At 34.6% G+C, this 18,335-nt stretch overlaps 1 protein-coding gene across 1 annotated transcript in view; it reads right to left on the reverse strand.

Annotated features, from left to right (window-relative positions):
* The window catches only part of SPATA16 (spermatogenesis associated 16), a gene marked incomplete at its 3' end in the record, with an annotated part of 224,303 nt that overhangs the window by 10,817 nt on the left and 195,151 nt on the right, over positions 1-18,335 (reverse strand). The window contains exon 6 of the mRNA XM_008583058.1: positions 600-746. Coding sequence (XP_008581280.1) covers positions 600-746 — 147 coding nt within the window. The remainder of the gene's footprint in view (positions 1-599; positions 747-18,335) is intronic.

Genomic DNA, 18,335 nt, shown 5'->3' on the forward strand with positions numbered 1-18,335 from the left:
TTTGAGAGTTCAACTCCATGTGAATATTTTCTTGATTTTCCGCTAAAGTTGCTGAACACCATTTAATTGTAATACTCTTTAGGAGATCTAAACTCTTAGCTAATTACATATGAAAACAGTGGAACAACAACATATTCCAAAACTCTTGGCAAATTACATAGCAGAAAGAGTGGAATACTTATAGAACAGATAATCCAAGTGATGTAAAGTTGTCATTGACTATATTGCTATATTTTTAATTTCATATATAGTTTGTTGCAAAATTTCATCCTACGTTTGCTAACTGATGATGATAAAGCTTGTATTCTTTAAGTGCCCTATGATTAGGCATTCGTGATAATGGAGGTTGGGAGGATGGTTTGAGTGAGGGGGGTGGGCACTCCAGGATCGTGTGTGTTCTTGAGAAAAAGCTTTTCTGGAACCAGAATTCCAGCAGTGTTAACTAACCCACAAAGATTAGAAGGAGTTAATTACAATCCTCAAACTTTTGGGGGGCCCAGGCCTTACTATATGATAGATCCCATGATGAATAATACTTGGCGAATAATGCACACTTCCTGCCTTATAAAGAGAGATAATAGTAGGTCCAGATGATTTACCTGTAAGTGTTGGCAGCTTCCTACTTGATACTTTTTCCAAAAACTTCCCATCTTCTTTGTTTTTGAATCCAAGAGTCAAGAGATATTGTTGGGGAGGAAAAGATGACCAGTCAACTGTTTGAGGCAACATATGGAGTCCCTGAAGATCTGAAATATGACAGAGAAGGACTAAGAGACTTTGTGATGGTTTATTATTTTCAGGTTATTTTTTTCCTGCAGATTTCAAAAATTGTACTTGGAAAAAATGATAAATACAAACATTAAAGGTACAAAGTAAAATTATGTGCATCAGAAGGTCAAATAGATACCATATCAAAGTCATATTTCTTGGCTAGATTATGTGGTCATCTTTCCCCATCTATGAAACTATAGACATTCAGGGCCAGCTTGCAGGCTTAATATTTTTCTCTATGATTCTTTTCAAGAGAATTTGATTTTTATGTTCCTAGTTTAAGATATAAGAAAATAATGTCACATAAAGGGAAAGAGAAAGATTACCAAGTGAGAAATAAAATATGAAGCTAATTTAGTTACCATCCTTCCTACAGTTGTAGAAGAAAATTTAAAATGATAAATGCACTGACTATTATAATTAGACTTGGAAATAATTCCAGCATCATGAAAATGGTTCTAAAACAAACTCAATTCTTAATGACCGTGAGAGCTAATATTTACTGAGTGCTTATTTTCTACCTGCCCCTCTTCTAAGAGTTTTATGTGCACTGCCTTTTACATCCTCACAATAATTTTAAGATTGGTGTTATTGTCCCCATTTTATGAATAGGAAAGTCAAGGAACATAGATGGAAAGCAACTTGCCCAAAAACACAGCCTGAAAGTGGACAAGGCAGGATCACACTAGGCAGTCCGATTCCAGAGACCATGGGCTTAACTACTATGCTCTGCTTCAGGACTGCTTGGCTCTGGATGACTTTGGGGTAGGGATATGTCAGCCACAGGATCTTGGAAGCCAGGTTCACTTAATTCATTTCCATTTTGAGTAACAAGGCTTTGGTTTGTTATTACAGACTTCTCAAATGAAGGATGATGAACAGAGATATTTAATAAACTTTTGTTGCTTAACACTGCCAGAAAGGGGAAAAGATGAAATCCCAAGTATCCTTTAAATTATGATTTAGTTATAAGTCGATTTTTAACATAGAATCAGAACTCACATGGTTATGGTTCAAATATAGCCTTCAATATTTATCACCAATAAAAAGTGGAACTGTTTGAATCCTGGCATACTGACCACCACCCTCATCAGTGTATCTCACATGTAATAGTTGCCTCAAGCCTCTCTGCAAACCCCCAATTTTTCAAAGCACAGTTTGGAAAACACTGCAGTAAGTTATTTGGCACAGTTTGGGTAAATAAATAGCGTATGTCTGTCAAATAGAGAGTTAAATTGCATGATGATTATTTAAAGAATTAAAATATCACAAAATAAACACAGAAGAAAAACATACTAATCACACTTTAGTCTTCCCTCGGTGACTTCAGATCAGGTTATCCCTTAATGTTTGAGAGCTAAGATTTACCTGGCACTTTTTCTGTGCCATGAACTTTATCAGGATCATCTTTTTCACTTAACAACCATGGGGAGCAGGGCATATTATCACACCCACCCTACAGATGATACATCTGGAGCTTTGAGAGGTTACAATCTTGCCCAAGATCACCCAGTGAGCAAATGGAGGGACCAGAAGTAAAAGTCAGGCAGCTGGATGCCACGATGCAAAGGCTTACTTCTCACAACTATCCCCATAACAATTTAGGATCTTGGCTATTTAAATCAATGAGAAACATGTTATAGAAGCATGAAAATGCCAGTACATAGGTGGTGAACACTCTCGATGTAGAAAAGTACAGCAAATGCTCAGAGTTCTCTGAACCAACAGAGTAACTTTCAGGCACTTTAACATGCACATTGCAGTATTAGATGCAGTATTAGATTTGGTGTTTTTTCTTTAAAAGGTTGGCTTATTTGTGTAAACAAGGTAAAATGTGATTTCTGCCTTTTAATTTCAAAGTGCAGGCAGTTGCTTTGTTTTTGAAATCTGTAGCACATAATCACAGATACAACCTCTGTTTCAACCTAATACTCATACTACATCACTCAAGTATTAACAAGAATTTACTAGTTTTATTAAAGTTGCCAATAATGGGATTGTGTGAAAAGGCAACTGTGTAACCTGGGGATTTGACATTTTCTGGTACAGCACTATTGCTAACACCAGCCAGATGTTTGAGGGCTCTATTATATAGATAACATAAAGACTTGGAGAGGTTGATCTCTCCTTGCCCTTAAATATTTGGTGGATAAAGAGGAGAGATCAATACTAATAATGGCAGTAATTAGATGAACTAGAAAAACTAATGTTAGCACTATAGCTCGTTTATTTTAAAATATGCTTGCAAAACATAGGTATTTTCTGTTCCTCTTGAGCCATATGTTTTATCCTGTGAATATGTGATCCATTATTAACTCCCAGTTGAAGTTTCAAAATGTGAGAGGCCCCTACATTCATACTGTTAAATTTAGAAAAAAAATTTTTTAAGTATCATTCCTTTTCCATTTGTATGCAGAATAAATTGCCATTTTATGAACATTTAGCCTAGCAGGTGGTCTATGACCCAGAATGACAACACACTTACCAGATGTTGAATCTCATGTAACATTAATTTGAGTGCTAATTGTCCTCAATTTTGTGCTCATAAACCTCTACCTACGTCCAAAAAGCCCTGTGCCTCAGGTGGATATGAAAATTAACCAGATTATATTGTCCTTTGGTAGGAAAGTGGGATTGATTAAAAATGTCTTCTTTTCTCCTGTCATGTCAGAAGAAGACTTGGGAGAAATGAATCCTTCAGTGATTTCTTTACAATTTATCACAATTGAAAATGACTGTGACTGAATTCATTATTAAAAAATCGGTTTGTAGGTATGACACAGTTCTAAATTTTTACCATTAGGGAAGTAGATGCTTTAAAAAATAATATCAAAGATAGATTATGCAGATTACATTTCTTACAGAAACATAGTCTTCCAATTTTTCTCCCCCAGATGAAAGATGTCTAACTTTCAGCAAAAGAGGTTAAACGGTTTTTCCCATCTCAGGAATATTTCATTGTATCATGGAAGGCTGTAACTGATCGGTTTTCAAGTCTTCAAGTTATTCAAGCTCTTTGACCTCGGCACTTGTTGCCACCTCGTTAAAATCACCTCCCTGGAGTTCAGCGTCTCTATCTGTTTTTCTCTCCCTCCCCCCCATACTGTTTCCTCTTTCTCTCTCTCTCCTCCTGCCTTCCCATTCAGTGCTCCTCAAAGCTGCCTCTGGCTCACCCATGTTCTCCTCATTCCTTGGGAATTTCTCTAGTTTTGTGGTTTTAGCTATTATTTCTAACCAAAAGATTGTGGAACACAGTTACAGTCCCATCTAAAAATTTTCACCAAATTCAAACACAGTACTTCCAAATAACTACTGGGACATTGCAATCTGCTCATAATTCCAAATGTTACCTCAAATAGAGCAAATATGTTCCTCAAAAGTGGTTTTAATAGGCTCTTACAACTTCCCTTTTCCCTGATTTACACCAACACCAACATGTTATGAAGATAGCCATTATTCACTCAATTATTCCAGCTTAAAATTTTGAAGCCATGATTGACTTTTCTTTTCTCTTATTCCCTGACATTTAGTGAGTCTCAAAAACTAATTAAATCTGCCCATTGCAATATATCCCATTTCACTCCCTTTCTTTGTATTATCATTGCTATCATCGTGAACAAATTTCTCATCACGAAACATGTGGATTACAGAAAGAGTGTCCTAACCAGCCTCACTGCTACCGGTATGCTTCATGCCAATAAATCTCCACACCACCACCTGACGAATGTTTTTGGAATATCATCTTTGTCATTGTGAGTTCACAGGAACTTCTGTGACATCTCCTTTCCTAGCATTCAAGGCTCTCAGCTGTGCATATCTCCTTCACAATCTATACCTGATGCTTATCTTTTCTCTAGTATAAACCTTTATCATTAGTTCTGCCAATATGAGTAATGTATTAGTCCATTTCTGTTGCATATAACAAAATATACAGGATGGGGTATTTTATACAGAAAATGAAATTTACTGCTTACAGTTTCTGAGTCTGGGAAGTTCGAAGCCCAAGGATTACATCTGGTGGTGGTGACAGTGACTCCACACGTTGCAAGACAGTGGAAGTAGAGAGAGCAGAGACTGACCTCCTCATTTACTCTAAGGCCCTCAGAGCCAGGCCCATGACCACTGTTTTTAATCCATTCACTACAGCAAGGTCCTACAATCTAATCATGTCCCCAAAGCCCCACCTTTCAATTGCCATAATAGGATTTCCATCCTCTCAGCAGTCACAGTGGGGGCCAAGTTTCCAATATATAAAACTTGGGGGACACAATTCAAGTGTCACTGAGTTTGGGGGGACATAATTCAATCCACTACAAATAAGTTGCACCAGCCTGTGCTATCCTGCCCTTCAACTTTTGTTTGTGATTTTCCATGAGGAAATACCCACCTGTTCTCCCGATTATTCCTTTATTCTGTTGATCCATATCTTCCCAGAAGCGCCTAATTTAAGTCTCACCTTGCCCATTAGAGATTCTCTCAATATTTCAATATCCGCCTTCAGACTCTTAAATATGAAACAATAGTATAGGTGTTTGTCTATCTGTGGACGTCTGTACTGTTCACTCCAGAGTGAATCTCCTGTTTCATGGGGGCATGTCTTATCTTCCTGACAAATTTTAATCTTCTTGAAAATTACATCTTCCTGTTATGTTCATGCCCTAAACACATAGTGGATGCTCAACTAATACTTAAGTTGATTCTAAAAATAAACTTTTCCACGTCCCAAATATTTAGTGGTCCAAATGACAAGAGAATTGTAAAAAGTCAGAACTAATAAAATGTCCATAACTTCTGAGATATGATTTATTTCCTGTCACTAAACTTAGGGAAAAATCAGTCTTTGTTCTTTATTTTCCTTAAACCCTAAAAGGGTTCTGTTCATCTTATGAAGGGTGAGTGAAGCGAAATAATTTGTACTGATAACTCAGTGGAATATATGCTTAAATGAACAGAACAAATTTGCCTGGATGGAAAAATTATTTGCATAGTCAGGTCATACCTGTGCTACAGTTTATTCTCTGGGGAACATGAACTCCTAGTAACAAAAGAAGATTGGATTAATAGGGACAGTCTGGCTTGGTGACACCATTGGCGGTACCAGAAAGGCATCTGCAAAAACTATGAAATATTGATTATAGATGCACAGACTCATCTATATATGTGAAGGATAGCTGTATTTGTTATGAAGTTAAATATCTGTATTATCTGTTGGACAACTCATCATAACCACAGCCCAAAGATTGTGAATAAACATTTCAAAGCAAATTTTGGAAAAGAAAAATCACACAGATTTTAAAATTCTTTTGGAAATATGCAAATTTGTTAGAGTTCTATCACTAGCTTTCTGTAAGTTTCATTTCCTTCTCTACTTTCTGGTGTCTGTGTCATTTCCCTGCCCTTTGTCCATAACAAAATGTTCTGACATTTTGTGTTAGAGCAAAATCTCATTTCTAAAGGTCCCAATTGTTCAGTGTGAGATGGGACCATGTAAGTTTAATATGGCTTCTTTTTACTGATCAGTTTCAGAGTTTAGCTTCAGTACCTTCATAATGCCAGCACTTTGTCATTACTTCTTTCTCAATCATTTTCTGAGTTTTATCCTGTACTCTTTCTAATGCCAATACTTCTATCTTGGAAGTTATCCACAGATTCACATCAGCAAGAAAATAGCAAAAGGCAGCAACTTTGCAGCTTAGTTATCATTATTGCTCCACATAAATAATATAATGGTTTCTATTTTTAAAAACATAGGTAGCATATTTTGGCTATTGCATTTGATGTGTGGGAAAGCTGTATGTGTAATGAATCTTTGTACAATAAATTATATTTTCCCTTTGACTTTATCATAATTTCAGAGTAATAGGTGCAAGTGGAAAAAAATTGGTTTCCATTTCTAAGAATCCTAATTTTCACTTTGGGCTGCTGGTCTACTTCACCAAGACTAATTTTGGTATATTTAAGTTTCCTCTCATAACCCGTATAAAAACTTAGAAAGACAAACAATCTCACAGGGATTTTACACATGGTTCCTTTCTATTTCTTTGGAATTCTTATTGATTCTAAAGTTTTACACGTAATCAGCTGTATTGAATCTTTATTCTGGGATTTATTCATTACAGTGCCTTAATTCCACCCTAACCACAGTAGATTTGATATAATACAAACATTAAAGATACTGCTATTCCCCTTAATATTTATTAGACTCACTATCAATGAAATAATACAATATTGCTATAATTCCAATAAACTGCTGTCTTATTGCACTATAAAATAGTAAAAGTGGTCATCGGTTAGTTGGCAACCTGGTATGCATTTTTCTCCTCCCTCCCCATTTTTCACTTGGGAAATTCTCTCAATCCCCTCCTGTCCTAAAAGTGAGCCCCAGTTGACTTAAGTCAGTCAATCAATGGCATTCCCTTGACCCCAGTTATTGGTTCCATCATAAGAATGATGCAATTTGGGCCAATGTAAAAGAGTGAGCTCCAGGAATTGTGTGGAGAAGGCACTCACTGTTCCTTAGGACAGTGTAATTTGAGATCTGTAATGACATTTGAGCCTTTTGCAATTACATTCAAGAACCTAGAACGTGAAACCTGGCACAGATAGTGGAACTCTAGGTATAACCTAAGAATAAGGTTGACTATGGAAATCAAGCAGTAAGAGATACTGAGTTGTTGCACTGAGTGGTACTTAAAGGTGGCCCCCCTGGTAGATCTTTCAGTTGTGTAAGTTAATGTGTTCTGTGCCTTGTCCTACCCCCAAAGATTTCTGATTCAGGGATTTAGCAAGTAGTTAGTTTAACATATCTACAAGTAATATGGGATCATTAAAATATTATAGTTGAGATGTAAGACAGTCATAAACCCTTCAAGTTGAATTTCTGGGAAGATTACTTTCCTTATGTAAGAAAAATAAGTTTGATAATTGGAAATATTAATTTTTATAGCTACCACAAAGGTAGCAAAACTAAATATATCTTGGTGATGCCATTATTATATTATTATTAATAATGACTTAAATTTATAACATGATAATGAAAAATAATACATTTTAACATAATTTTTCTTGATCTATATCATATTTATTATTGTTCCACTTTTGGTTACATTCTACATCTCACAGAAAGTGACTCTTGGGTAGTTAATTTAAGAATGCATAGTGAAAGTCTTATATAATCTCAAAGCCTTAATTTTCCTTACTATCCACATTGGTAACCTATTTATTGGTTTGTTTAGATTCCACTTCGTTCTGGAAGTCTAATGACTTGCCTTTCATAAATATGTACAAGATAAGATAAAGTGTAAAATAGTGTTTGAGGCAAATAGATCAAAAGAAAAAATAAGAGACAGATGTTGAAGTCTAAGTGAGATTAGAAGACAAAATATATTTTATAAGATCCTGTAGACTTGTTAGAAGTAAAAAGGGCCAAATACAAGGGACCTTGAAAAAGTTCATGGAAAAATGAAATGAAAGATAACACGAATCTTTCCATGAACTTTTTGAAGACCCCTCGCATATCATTCACAATGTTCCTACGATTAAAGAAAATCTTACCACCTCAGAGAAGCACAGTGATTTCCTTTCCTGAGACCAGAGACTTTCTTTGATACTTTCTGTTGAAACCAGTTTAGGAGTACTACAATTTTTTATTTAATAAGCTCAATTATTGCAGATAATTCAAAAACAAGTAATTATCATGATTATCATGTACAAAATTATTATTGCTCATGAATGATCATGATTCACAAGCAAATGATCTTATGGTAATGACTCAGGAATTTTCTGTAGTAGCATAGAAATTTTGAAAATCATCAAGGTTTTGATTTAGGACTTGACAAGATGCTGCTTAAATATGAAAGTCTAAATGAAGAGATATCTTGATTATTATGTATTAGATACTACTATCCACTATTCACTATTAGTAGTCAGTTTGGTTGTGATAAAACTACTTTTAATCTGTTTTATTTTTGTTAAACTCAGAAATGAAATAACTGTCTTTGATCTCTACTATTATTCTCTATAGCTTTGGAAGTTCAGGCCAAACTAATAAGGCCTGAAGTAAAAATGAGGGATATAAATATTGGAAGTGAAGAGACCAAATTATCATTACTTAAGAATAGATGTTTGTTTATGTAGAAAACCAAACAGGATAAACTGAAAATCTGCTAATAAAGACTACTTCAGTAAAGTATAAAATATATATTTATATGTAAAGTTCAATACAAACATGTAAGATCTAAAAAGTAAAACAAAATATATAGTTATAATAAAATATGTAGTATAATGAAAACAATGGTTTGATCCATAATGACAACAAAATTATGGAAATATTAGAAATAAGCTTAATAAGATATATAACAGATGAAGAACTGATTACCTAATTTATTTGGCAAATATTTATAGTCTTTCCTATAAATATGTGTCTACAAATACATGTCAGGTATTAGGATAAAAAGGTAAATAATGAATGCAATGATGTTGCTTACGATTTGGCACATGCAGTGTACAAGTAAACAGTCAATTATGATATAGCATGATACATTCTTAAATGAAAGACATTGAGGAACCAGTGAAATGAAGGAGATAACCTAATTTAACAATTGACATAGGGAGAATAGTAAACTTGTCTGACTTGTCTAGGGCCTGTAGTATAATATTTTTCCCTTCCGGGAATTTTTATTTATTTGTTTATTTTTTTTCATTTGAATTATTTTGTTTTATTTTTTTTTTCTTTGTTTAAAACTTTTTCATTTTATCATTACACAATGTAAACATTTTTCGTGTGGCTCTGTAGCAATTTCTCCCTAACCTTCTGGGAATTTTAACTATAGGCACATGGAATAAGGTTTGCATTTACACTACCTGGGTGGTCTAGGACATTTTAAGTCTAGAAATAAAGGATCTCTGATTGCTAGCACTTTATGGTATTTGGAAAAAGCAAAAGGATGTGGAATCAACCCAGACAGCACAGGATTCTCACAGATAAAGCTCCCTGAACAGTGGCTTACACCCAAGAGTAAAAAACACACAAAGACACAATCTACAATGAGTGAGAGGTGGTGTGATATCATAGAAAGATATTTGGTCTTTCTCCATGGTTCCTGGCACAAAACTCCTAATAGACTTGGAATTTCCTGAGTAATAAGGATAATAGGAGTGTCCTTTGTTCACGTGAGACAATTCTTGGTAGACCCCTAGCTAGCTTCAGGATGGGGGATGGTCACTAGAAAAACCAAGCCTTAATTAGAAGATTGGAACTTTCTATCCCCCACCCCTCAACCTCTGGGGAGGAGAGAGGAGCCGAAGATCAGGTTAATCACCAATTGCCAATGATTTAATCAATTATGCCTAAGTAATGAAACTCCATAAAACCCCCTAAACAACAGAGTTTAGAGAGCTCCCAGTTTGGTGAACACATCAAGGTCCTGAGGGGGTGGCATGCTCAGAGAGGCGGTGGAAGCTCTCCACCCCCCCCCCGCGGTGGAAGCTCTCCCCCCCCCCCCCCATACCTTGCCCTGTGCATCTCTTCTATCTGGCTGTTCTTAAAACTGTGTCCTTTATAATAAACTGGTACTGTAATAGTAAGTTAAGCACTTTCCTGAGTCCTGTTAGTTGTTTTGGCAAATTATCAAACCTAAGGAGAGGGTCATGGGAACCCCTCTGTGGGGGAAAATAGAGTTAGTCAGGCTCCTTCAGCTCAGGTCTGACTGGGGGGGTCAAGCAGCACATTTCTTGTAAACAAGTTGTGTGGGTGGAGTTCATGTTCATGTGCACCCATGTATCTTTCTAGTTAACTGCTATTGTGTGTTCTTCAGTTTGTGAAGCAGGCTGGCCAGCAGAGAGCTCCTGTCTAACAATAGAGCATGTTTACTCTGCTGGCAGCTGCTCAGTTTCAGTTTTTCTTTGGACTTTGCCAGTAGCAGTTGAGTTTCTGAGTTTCTCCTGTGGACTGTTTAATTCCTAGTTGTGTGTGTGCTGAATAAAGACTATTCCTTCTTCAACCAAGGCTCCAAGGACCTTTTTGCCATTTACCTAGCTCATAGACCTGCATATGAAGGGTTTGTGAATGGGCTTGAGGGATCTGTGAGCTTCAGACCCTAGCCCTAATGCAACACCCTGAATTATAGAAGTATGGGAGGCCTGGGACTTGTGACTGGTTTCTGAAGTGGGAGGCAGTCTTATGAGACTGAGCCCTTAATCTGTAGGATCTGTGCTAACTCCAGGTAGTTAGTGTCATAATTGAATTGAATTGTTAAACACCTAACAGAGGTGTCAGAGGGTTGGAAGCTCTGTGCTCCCCCTGCCCCTTGGATACCTTGCCCTATGCATTATGCATCTCTTCCATTCGGCTGTTCCTGAGTTGTATTTTTTATAATAAACCGGTAAATGTAAGTAAAGTCTTTTCCTGCGTTCAGTGAGCCATTCTAGCAAATTATTGACAATAAAGAGGGGGTTGTGGAAAACTTCTGATTTACAGTTGGTTAATCAGAAGTACATTGGCTCCCACAAGACTTGTGACTGGTGTCTGAAGTGAGTGCAGTCTTGTGGGACTTAACCCTTTAACTTGTGAGATCTGACACTAACTCCAGGTAGTAGTAGTATCAGAAGTTAATTAGATTGTTGGACACCCAGTTGGTTTTGGAGAGTGGGAGAATTGGTTGGTGTCAGAGAAAACACCTCAGAGACGGCAAAACACCAAATAGCAGATTAGCTTTCCAAGATCTTAAGAAATAGCACTGTTAAATACAGAACATAAAATGTGCATTTAAAAATACTAAAATATAATAAAGACAATGAGAAGGAAACAAGATCTAAAAAAGATAGCTTTGAAAAAGATCTAAATAGAACTTCTAAGAGTGAAAAAAACATAATTATTGAAATGAAAGTCTTGATACATATATTAAAGAGCAATCCAGGGCCGGCCCGGTGGCGCACTGGATAGTGCGCCGCTTGGGAAGCGTGGCGGCACTCCCGTCTGAGGGTTCGGATCCCACATACAGACCGGTTCCCGCTCACTGGCTGAGCGAGGCGCGGGAGCAACACCGAGGCTTGCGATCCCGTTGCCGGTCCCCGGTCCGGTACGGGGGCAACACTGAGGGTTGCGATCCATTGCCGGACACGGAAAAAAGACAAAAGACAAAAAAAAAGAGCAATCCAGACAGAACTAAAGCGAGGATGAAAATGCAGATTTGAGAAAATTTCGCCGTTCAGCACAGAGAGACAAAGACATGGAAAATGTAATAAGCAGCTTCAGGGATGTGGAGGATAGAATGAGTAGAGATAAAAAATCTCCAGTGAAAATTCTTAAATGAGAGAATAGAAAAAATCAGGGACCAGAGTATTCATAAAGAATACTTAATATTTAATTCTATAAATTATGGACACAGTGACTAAGCAGGTGAAGAAAAAAAATTTACACCTAGACACATCTTAGTCAAACTGTAGAATGTCAAATAACACATAATCTTAAAAACATCACAGACAAAAGATCATCTACAAAAAAAAAGAAAGCTGACTTCTCAACAGCAATGATACAAGTCAGAAGACACCGAAATAATATTTTCAAAGTAGTAATTTTTCAGCTCAGAATTTTATACCCTATTGAACTGTTACCCAAGAACTAGGGTGAGTTAGAGACATTTTAGACAATTAGAAGTGAAGAGTTTATTTCCAACAGACTCTTACTTCAGGAATATCCAAAGGATGTACTTTAGAAACAAGGAAATAAAATCCAGAAGGACTGAAATGTGAGAGGAAATTGGTTGACATATGTATATAAAAAATATAAATAAATGTTGACTATGTAAAAATTATGACCATTATAACTAATTTGGGGAGTCAGGGAAAATATCAAGTTGAAATAAAAATATGGATCTTTAATATTAGGAGGTAATCTTAGGTAAAGTATTCTAAGACTCTTGTTTGGAAAAGATAAGCATTAGATTTTAATTCTGTTAAGATGTCTATGTATATAAAAATATAAATAGTAATACGGATTAAGTAGAAATGTAATTTATGATTTTCAAACTTGTAGAGGTGAAAAATAAAGAAAAAAAATTGAATATAAAGGAAGACAAGACTAGGGAAGAAAAATGCCCATGGAATAATAAGGTAGAAATTAACAAAATCAGTAAAGATCTGTTTAGCACTTACTATTTGCCAGGCACCATTTAAGACAATGGGATATATTAATGAATAAAATAGATTGCGACGTTTCAGGAATTCATACTTTGGTAAAACAACAACAACAACAACTCAAGCAGCTCAGGAATTAAAATAAGCTTACTTGTGGAAAGAAAGAGATTGACAAAATAAATAAGTAAATAAAAGTCAGGTATGTGTTATTTTTAAGAGAATATTTAAGCATAAAGGCACAGATGTTGCAAGTAAAAAGATGTGGAAATAAATACCAGAAAAATACTAATCAGAATAAAACTAGTGTCTTTATATTCTTATCAGACAAAACATATTTTAATATAAAAAACATTATTAGTCAAATAATGTAATTGCATAATGATAACATATAGTTCATAAGGGATTGTTAAACATCTTAAAGGTGTAGACACTTTTATGATGAAACCTAAGTAAAATTGACAAAATTATAAGAATACATTGATAAATCCAACACCATTGTGGATTATTCTAACATCTTTTTTCTGTATACTGATGTCAAGCAGATAAAAAATTAGTGGCATCTAAAAGATAAGAGCAACTTTCAAGCTTGATCTAATGGACACATTAAAAAACCCTGTGTACAACGATGGGAAAAATATATTCTTCTCAAATATAAATGGAGTATTAATGAAAGTTAATGGATTATTAATGACCATGTATTAGGGTGTAAACCAAGCCTTGATAATTTCAGAAATTATTATAATTTAGATTAGGTTTTTAAACACGATAAAATTAGGTTAAAATTCAGTAACAAAGATAGTTAAACACTTTCATGCATTCAGATATTAAAAACTACATATCTAAGTAAACCATGACTCAAAGGAGATTTTATATTTGAGTTTAGAAAATATTTTAAGACAAAATATAATGAAAATATTTTCTTTTAAATTTGTGGTATGCAACCAAAATCATTTTTGGAGAGAATTTTGTTTTAAAGGAGGGGGAATAATTGAAAATTAATGAGTTCAGAATTCAATGATGGAAATTAGATGGTAACAGAATTAAATTCCCAGAAAGAGAAATAAAGGAAATAATAAATATAAGAGCAGAAAATAATGAAATAAGAAAAAACAAAGATACGATAGAAAGGATCAACAAAGCCAAAACATCTAGCATAATAAAAACAGAACAAAACCTACAGTAAACATTGTACTCAATGGTGAAACTTTAAAAATCCTTTGAACTCTGGAACATGGGTGCCTGCTGTCACTTCCTTTATTTGACATTGAATTGTGGTCCTAGCCAGACAGTAAGACAAGAAAAAGAATAAATAAATATCTTTATGTACTTGAGTAAGGACGGATTTCTTGAACAAGACACAAAACTACAAGCCATTGAAAGTATGAAATGACATTAAAATTTAATCTTTAGTTCATCAAAAGACACCATAACCCCTGATTAGGATAAGATCTAAAATTCTTCAATAAATCAAAAATAAAATAATTCAGAAAACCCAAATGAGCAAAAGATATGAAAATGCAAATTGTAGGAGTATATAAATAGTAAAAAATGCCATTTTTATGAATTTTAAAAAGGTTGAGAACAATTTTATATGTCCTTTAAGGAAATGTAACCATAGGGTCAATAATGACACCAAAGATGTTTAAACTGATTAATAACTGGAGAAACACAAAACAAAACATGTAAAGTACCATTTTCACTCACTGGCAAAATTTTTAAAAGTCTCACAGTATTAAGTTGATAATGATGTTGATCAATACGAACTCTTGTACACTGGTATTTGGATGGTGAGATAGTAGAACTGCTTTAGAGAGCAACTTATCCATGTCTAACAAGTTGGAGATGCTTATCCTTTATGACACAGAAATTAATTCTCCTTCTTAGTATATGCTTCAGAGAACCTTTAACACACGTGCAGAAGACCAAACAAAAATATTTATACCACCATTGTTTGTAATAACAAAACATTGGAAACAACCTAAATGACCAGCAACGTTAGATCCCATGTATAGATTTTAGTAAATTCACACAAACACCTAAAATAAATGAATTAGAGCTTATTGAATAAACATGATTGAATCTTATAATATTGAACAGTAAAATAAGCTTGCAGTAAACAAATAAAAATACCATTTTGCAAACAGTAAAAATACCACTTATATGCGGGCTCTTCAAAAAGTTCATGAAAAGATTTGTATTATCTTTTAATTATATTTTTCTATAAAATTTTTGAAGTACCCTTATATGAATTTGAAAAACTTGGAGAAAAATTCTATATATTTCTTAAGGATACATACATGTATATCCAAATATGAGTACAGTAAAAGCATAAAGATATGTATGAAAATGATAAACATTAGAAATTAAGAAAACAATCCCCATACTGGCTAGCCACCAAAAAACAACAACAACAACAAAAAGTATAAAATGTTTCTGAATTAATTAAAGAGGACACAAATAATTGGAAAGGCATCTTGTGTTCACAGGACTGAAAGACAATATTGTTAACATTTTGATAGTACTCAAAGTGACCTACAGATTCAATGAAATCCCTATCAAAGCTCCAATGAAGTTTTTTTTGCAGTAGAAAAACCCATCCTAAAATTAATATGGAATCCAAAAAGACCATAAATAACCAAGACAATCTTGGTAAAAGAACAAAGTTGGAGGTCTCACATTTCTTGATTTCAAAACTTACTACAAAGCTACAGTAATAAAAACAGGTGGTATTAGCATAAAGAGAGATACAGGCCAATGGAATAGAATAGAGAACCCAGAAATAAACCCTTACATATACGGCCAAATGAATTTTTACAACTGTGCCCATACCATTGAATAGAGGAAGGGCAGTCTTTTCAATAAATGGTATTGGTAAAACTGGATATCCACAAACAAAAGAATGAAGTTGGACCTTTACCTTATACCACATATAAATATTAATTCAAAATGAATCAAAGACCTAAACAGAAGAGCTAAAACTATAAAACTCTTAGAAGAATACATAGGGAAAATGTTTCATGACATTGGATTGGCAATGATATCTTAGATATGGCACTCAAAGCACAGGCAACAAAAGAAAAAATAGACAAATTGGACTTCATTAAAATTCACTATCAACAGTGAAAAGGCAACCTATGGAATAGGAGAAAATATCTGCAAATCATAGATTTGACAAAGGATTGATACCCAGGATATATAAAGAACTGCAACTCGCCAACAGCAACAATCACAAAGAAACTCACTTAAAAAATTGGAAAGGACTTGAATAGACTTTTCTTCAAAGAAGATATAAAAATGATAATAAACACATGAAAAGACACTGAACATCACTAATCATTAAGGAAATGAAAATCGAAGCCACAGTGAGATACCAATTCACCTCCATTAGGATGGCTATGATCAAAAGAACAGAATATAACAAGTGTTGAAGAGGATGTGGAGAAATTGGAACGCTTGTGCACTGCTGGTAGGAATGTAAAATGGTGTAGTCACTACAGAAAATATATCAGTTCCTTAAAAAATTAGAAGTAGAATTATCATATGATCCAGCAATTCCAGTTCTGGGTATATACCCAAAATAATTGAAATCAGAGGAATATTTGTACACCCATGGTCAAGCATTATTCACAACAGACAAAAGGTGGAAGCAATCCACGTTTCCACTGGTGGATAAATGGATTAAAAAAATGTGATGTGTACATACAATGGAAAATTACTGAGCCTCGAAAAGGAAGGAAGATCTGACACACGCTACAGAGTGAATGAAACCTGGACATCATGCTGAGTGAAATAAGCCAGACACAAATGAACAAATACTATATGATTTCACTTATTTGAGGTACTTAGAGCAGTCAAATTTATAGCACAGAAAGTAGAATGATGTTTGCCAGGGGGTTGTGGGGAGAAGGGAATGGGGAGTTATTTAATGTGTAGTTTCAGTTTGGGGAGATGAAAAAGTCCTGGAGATGGATAGTGGTGATGGCTGCACAGCGATGTGAATGTGCCTAATGCCACTGACCTGTACACTTAAAAATATTTAAAATAGTTACTTTTATGTCATGTATATTTTACCATAATAAAAAAGAAATAATAAACATTAAATTCATGATAATGATTATCTTGGAAGGGGAGGAGGAGATTGGGAATAGGGAAATCTTGGAAACTTCAACTATTTTTAAGGTTTGATTTCTTAAATAAGGTAAAAATTATGTAGGTGTTCACTATATTATTCTTTATATCTTTTAGTAAGTTTGAAATATTACATAACTAAAAATAGAATAACTAAAATATTAAGTAAAAAATAGAAGCTTATGATTCTGTAATCTTGGAATAGACAATTTGGATGAACCTTCCTCCTGAAGACAACTAAAAGCCATAGAAAAAAATGTAAAAATAAAGCTTTCTAAGAGCATCAAAGTGCCAATAAGATGGTGGAGAATTACTTAAGAGAGATGTGTGAAAGAGATATCTAAAGTGGTGATCCCAGCATCTGGCATTGCTTTTGTCTGGGGGCATTTTCTGATCTGAAAGTGGCTCAGAAGTTGAATAGTGCTTAAGGCGAACAACTGGAGGGCAGTGAACCAGGGTCTGCTCCCTAGGAATAAAGGTGAGCCAGAAGTAATTCAGCTAGTCTCACTATCAGTAATTAAGGTCAACTAAGCCACTTTCGGTAATTAAGGTCAATCTCATGACCATAAATGCAACAATCCTGAACAATATATTTGTAAAATTTTGTTTAATAGTAATTTGTAAAAAGAATAACCTATCACCAACAATTTAGTTCATGCTGGGAAGGCAAAGCTGGTTTAATATTTTAAAATCAGCCAATGTAATTGATCACATTAATTTAATTAGCAGATTAAAGGAGAAAAAAATCATGTGATTATCTCTACAAATCCGAAAAAAAAAAAAAAAAACAAAGAAAAAGATGAAAAGGCCTTAGAAAGCTGGGAATAGTTTGCTAATCTAAAAAAGAGTATCTATAAAAAATCCTAAAAGTTAGTTAATGGTTTTAGTTAAAGTTAAAAGCTTTTTAATAGTTACAGTTACTTTAATAGTTATTTAATAGCTAAAATTAAAAGCTTTTCTTTTATACATGGAAACACAATACGAACACCTACTGACACCTCTTCTTTGCAGTAAGTCCCAAGTCAATGTATAGAAAATCTAAGAGAATACATAGATTAAAAAGTTAGAATTAGGACAGAGCGAGCCTGAGAAGTGTGCGCTGCGCTGCCAGAGTACTATTTGCATTTCCCAGAGCAACAAAAAACAAATAAATCACTGATCAACTAATCTACAACGAAAAAAGAAACTACAGTATCGAGGTTTTAGGGCCGATGCAAAAGAAGATTCCTGAGAGCGCCCCAACCGCGCCGGGAAACTGAGCAGCCCAAGGCAACAAAGGCCAGGAAAGACGGCAGCGGCGA

This window comes from Galeopterus variegatus, unplaced genomic scaffold, assembly GCF_000696425.1.
Source record: "Galeopterus variegatus unplaced genomic scaffold, G_variegatus-3.0.2 Scaffold2815, whole genome shotgun sequence".
NCBI lineage: Eukaryota > Metazoa > Chordata > Mammalia > Dermoptera > Cynocephalidae > Galeopterus > Galeopterus variegatus.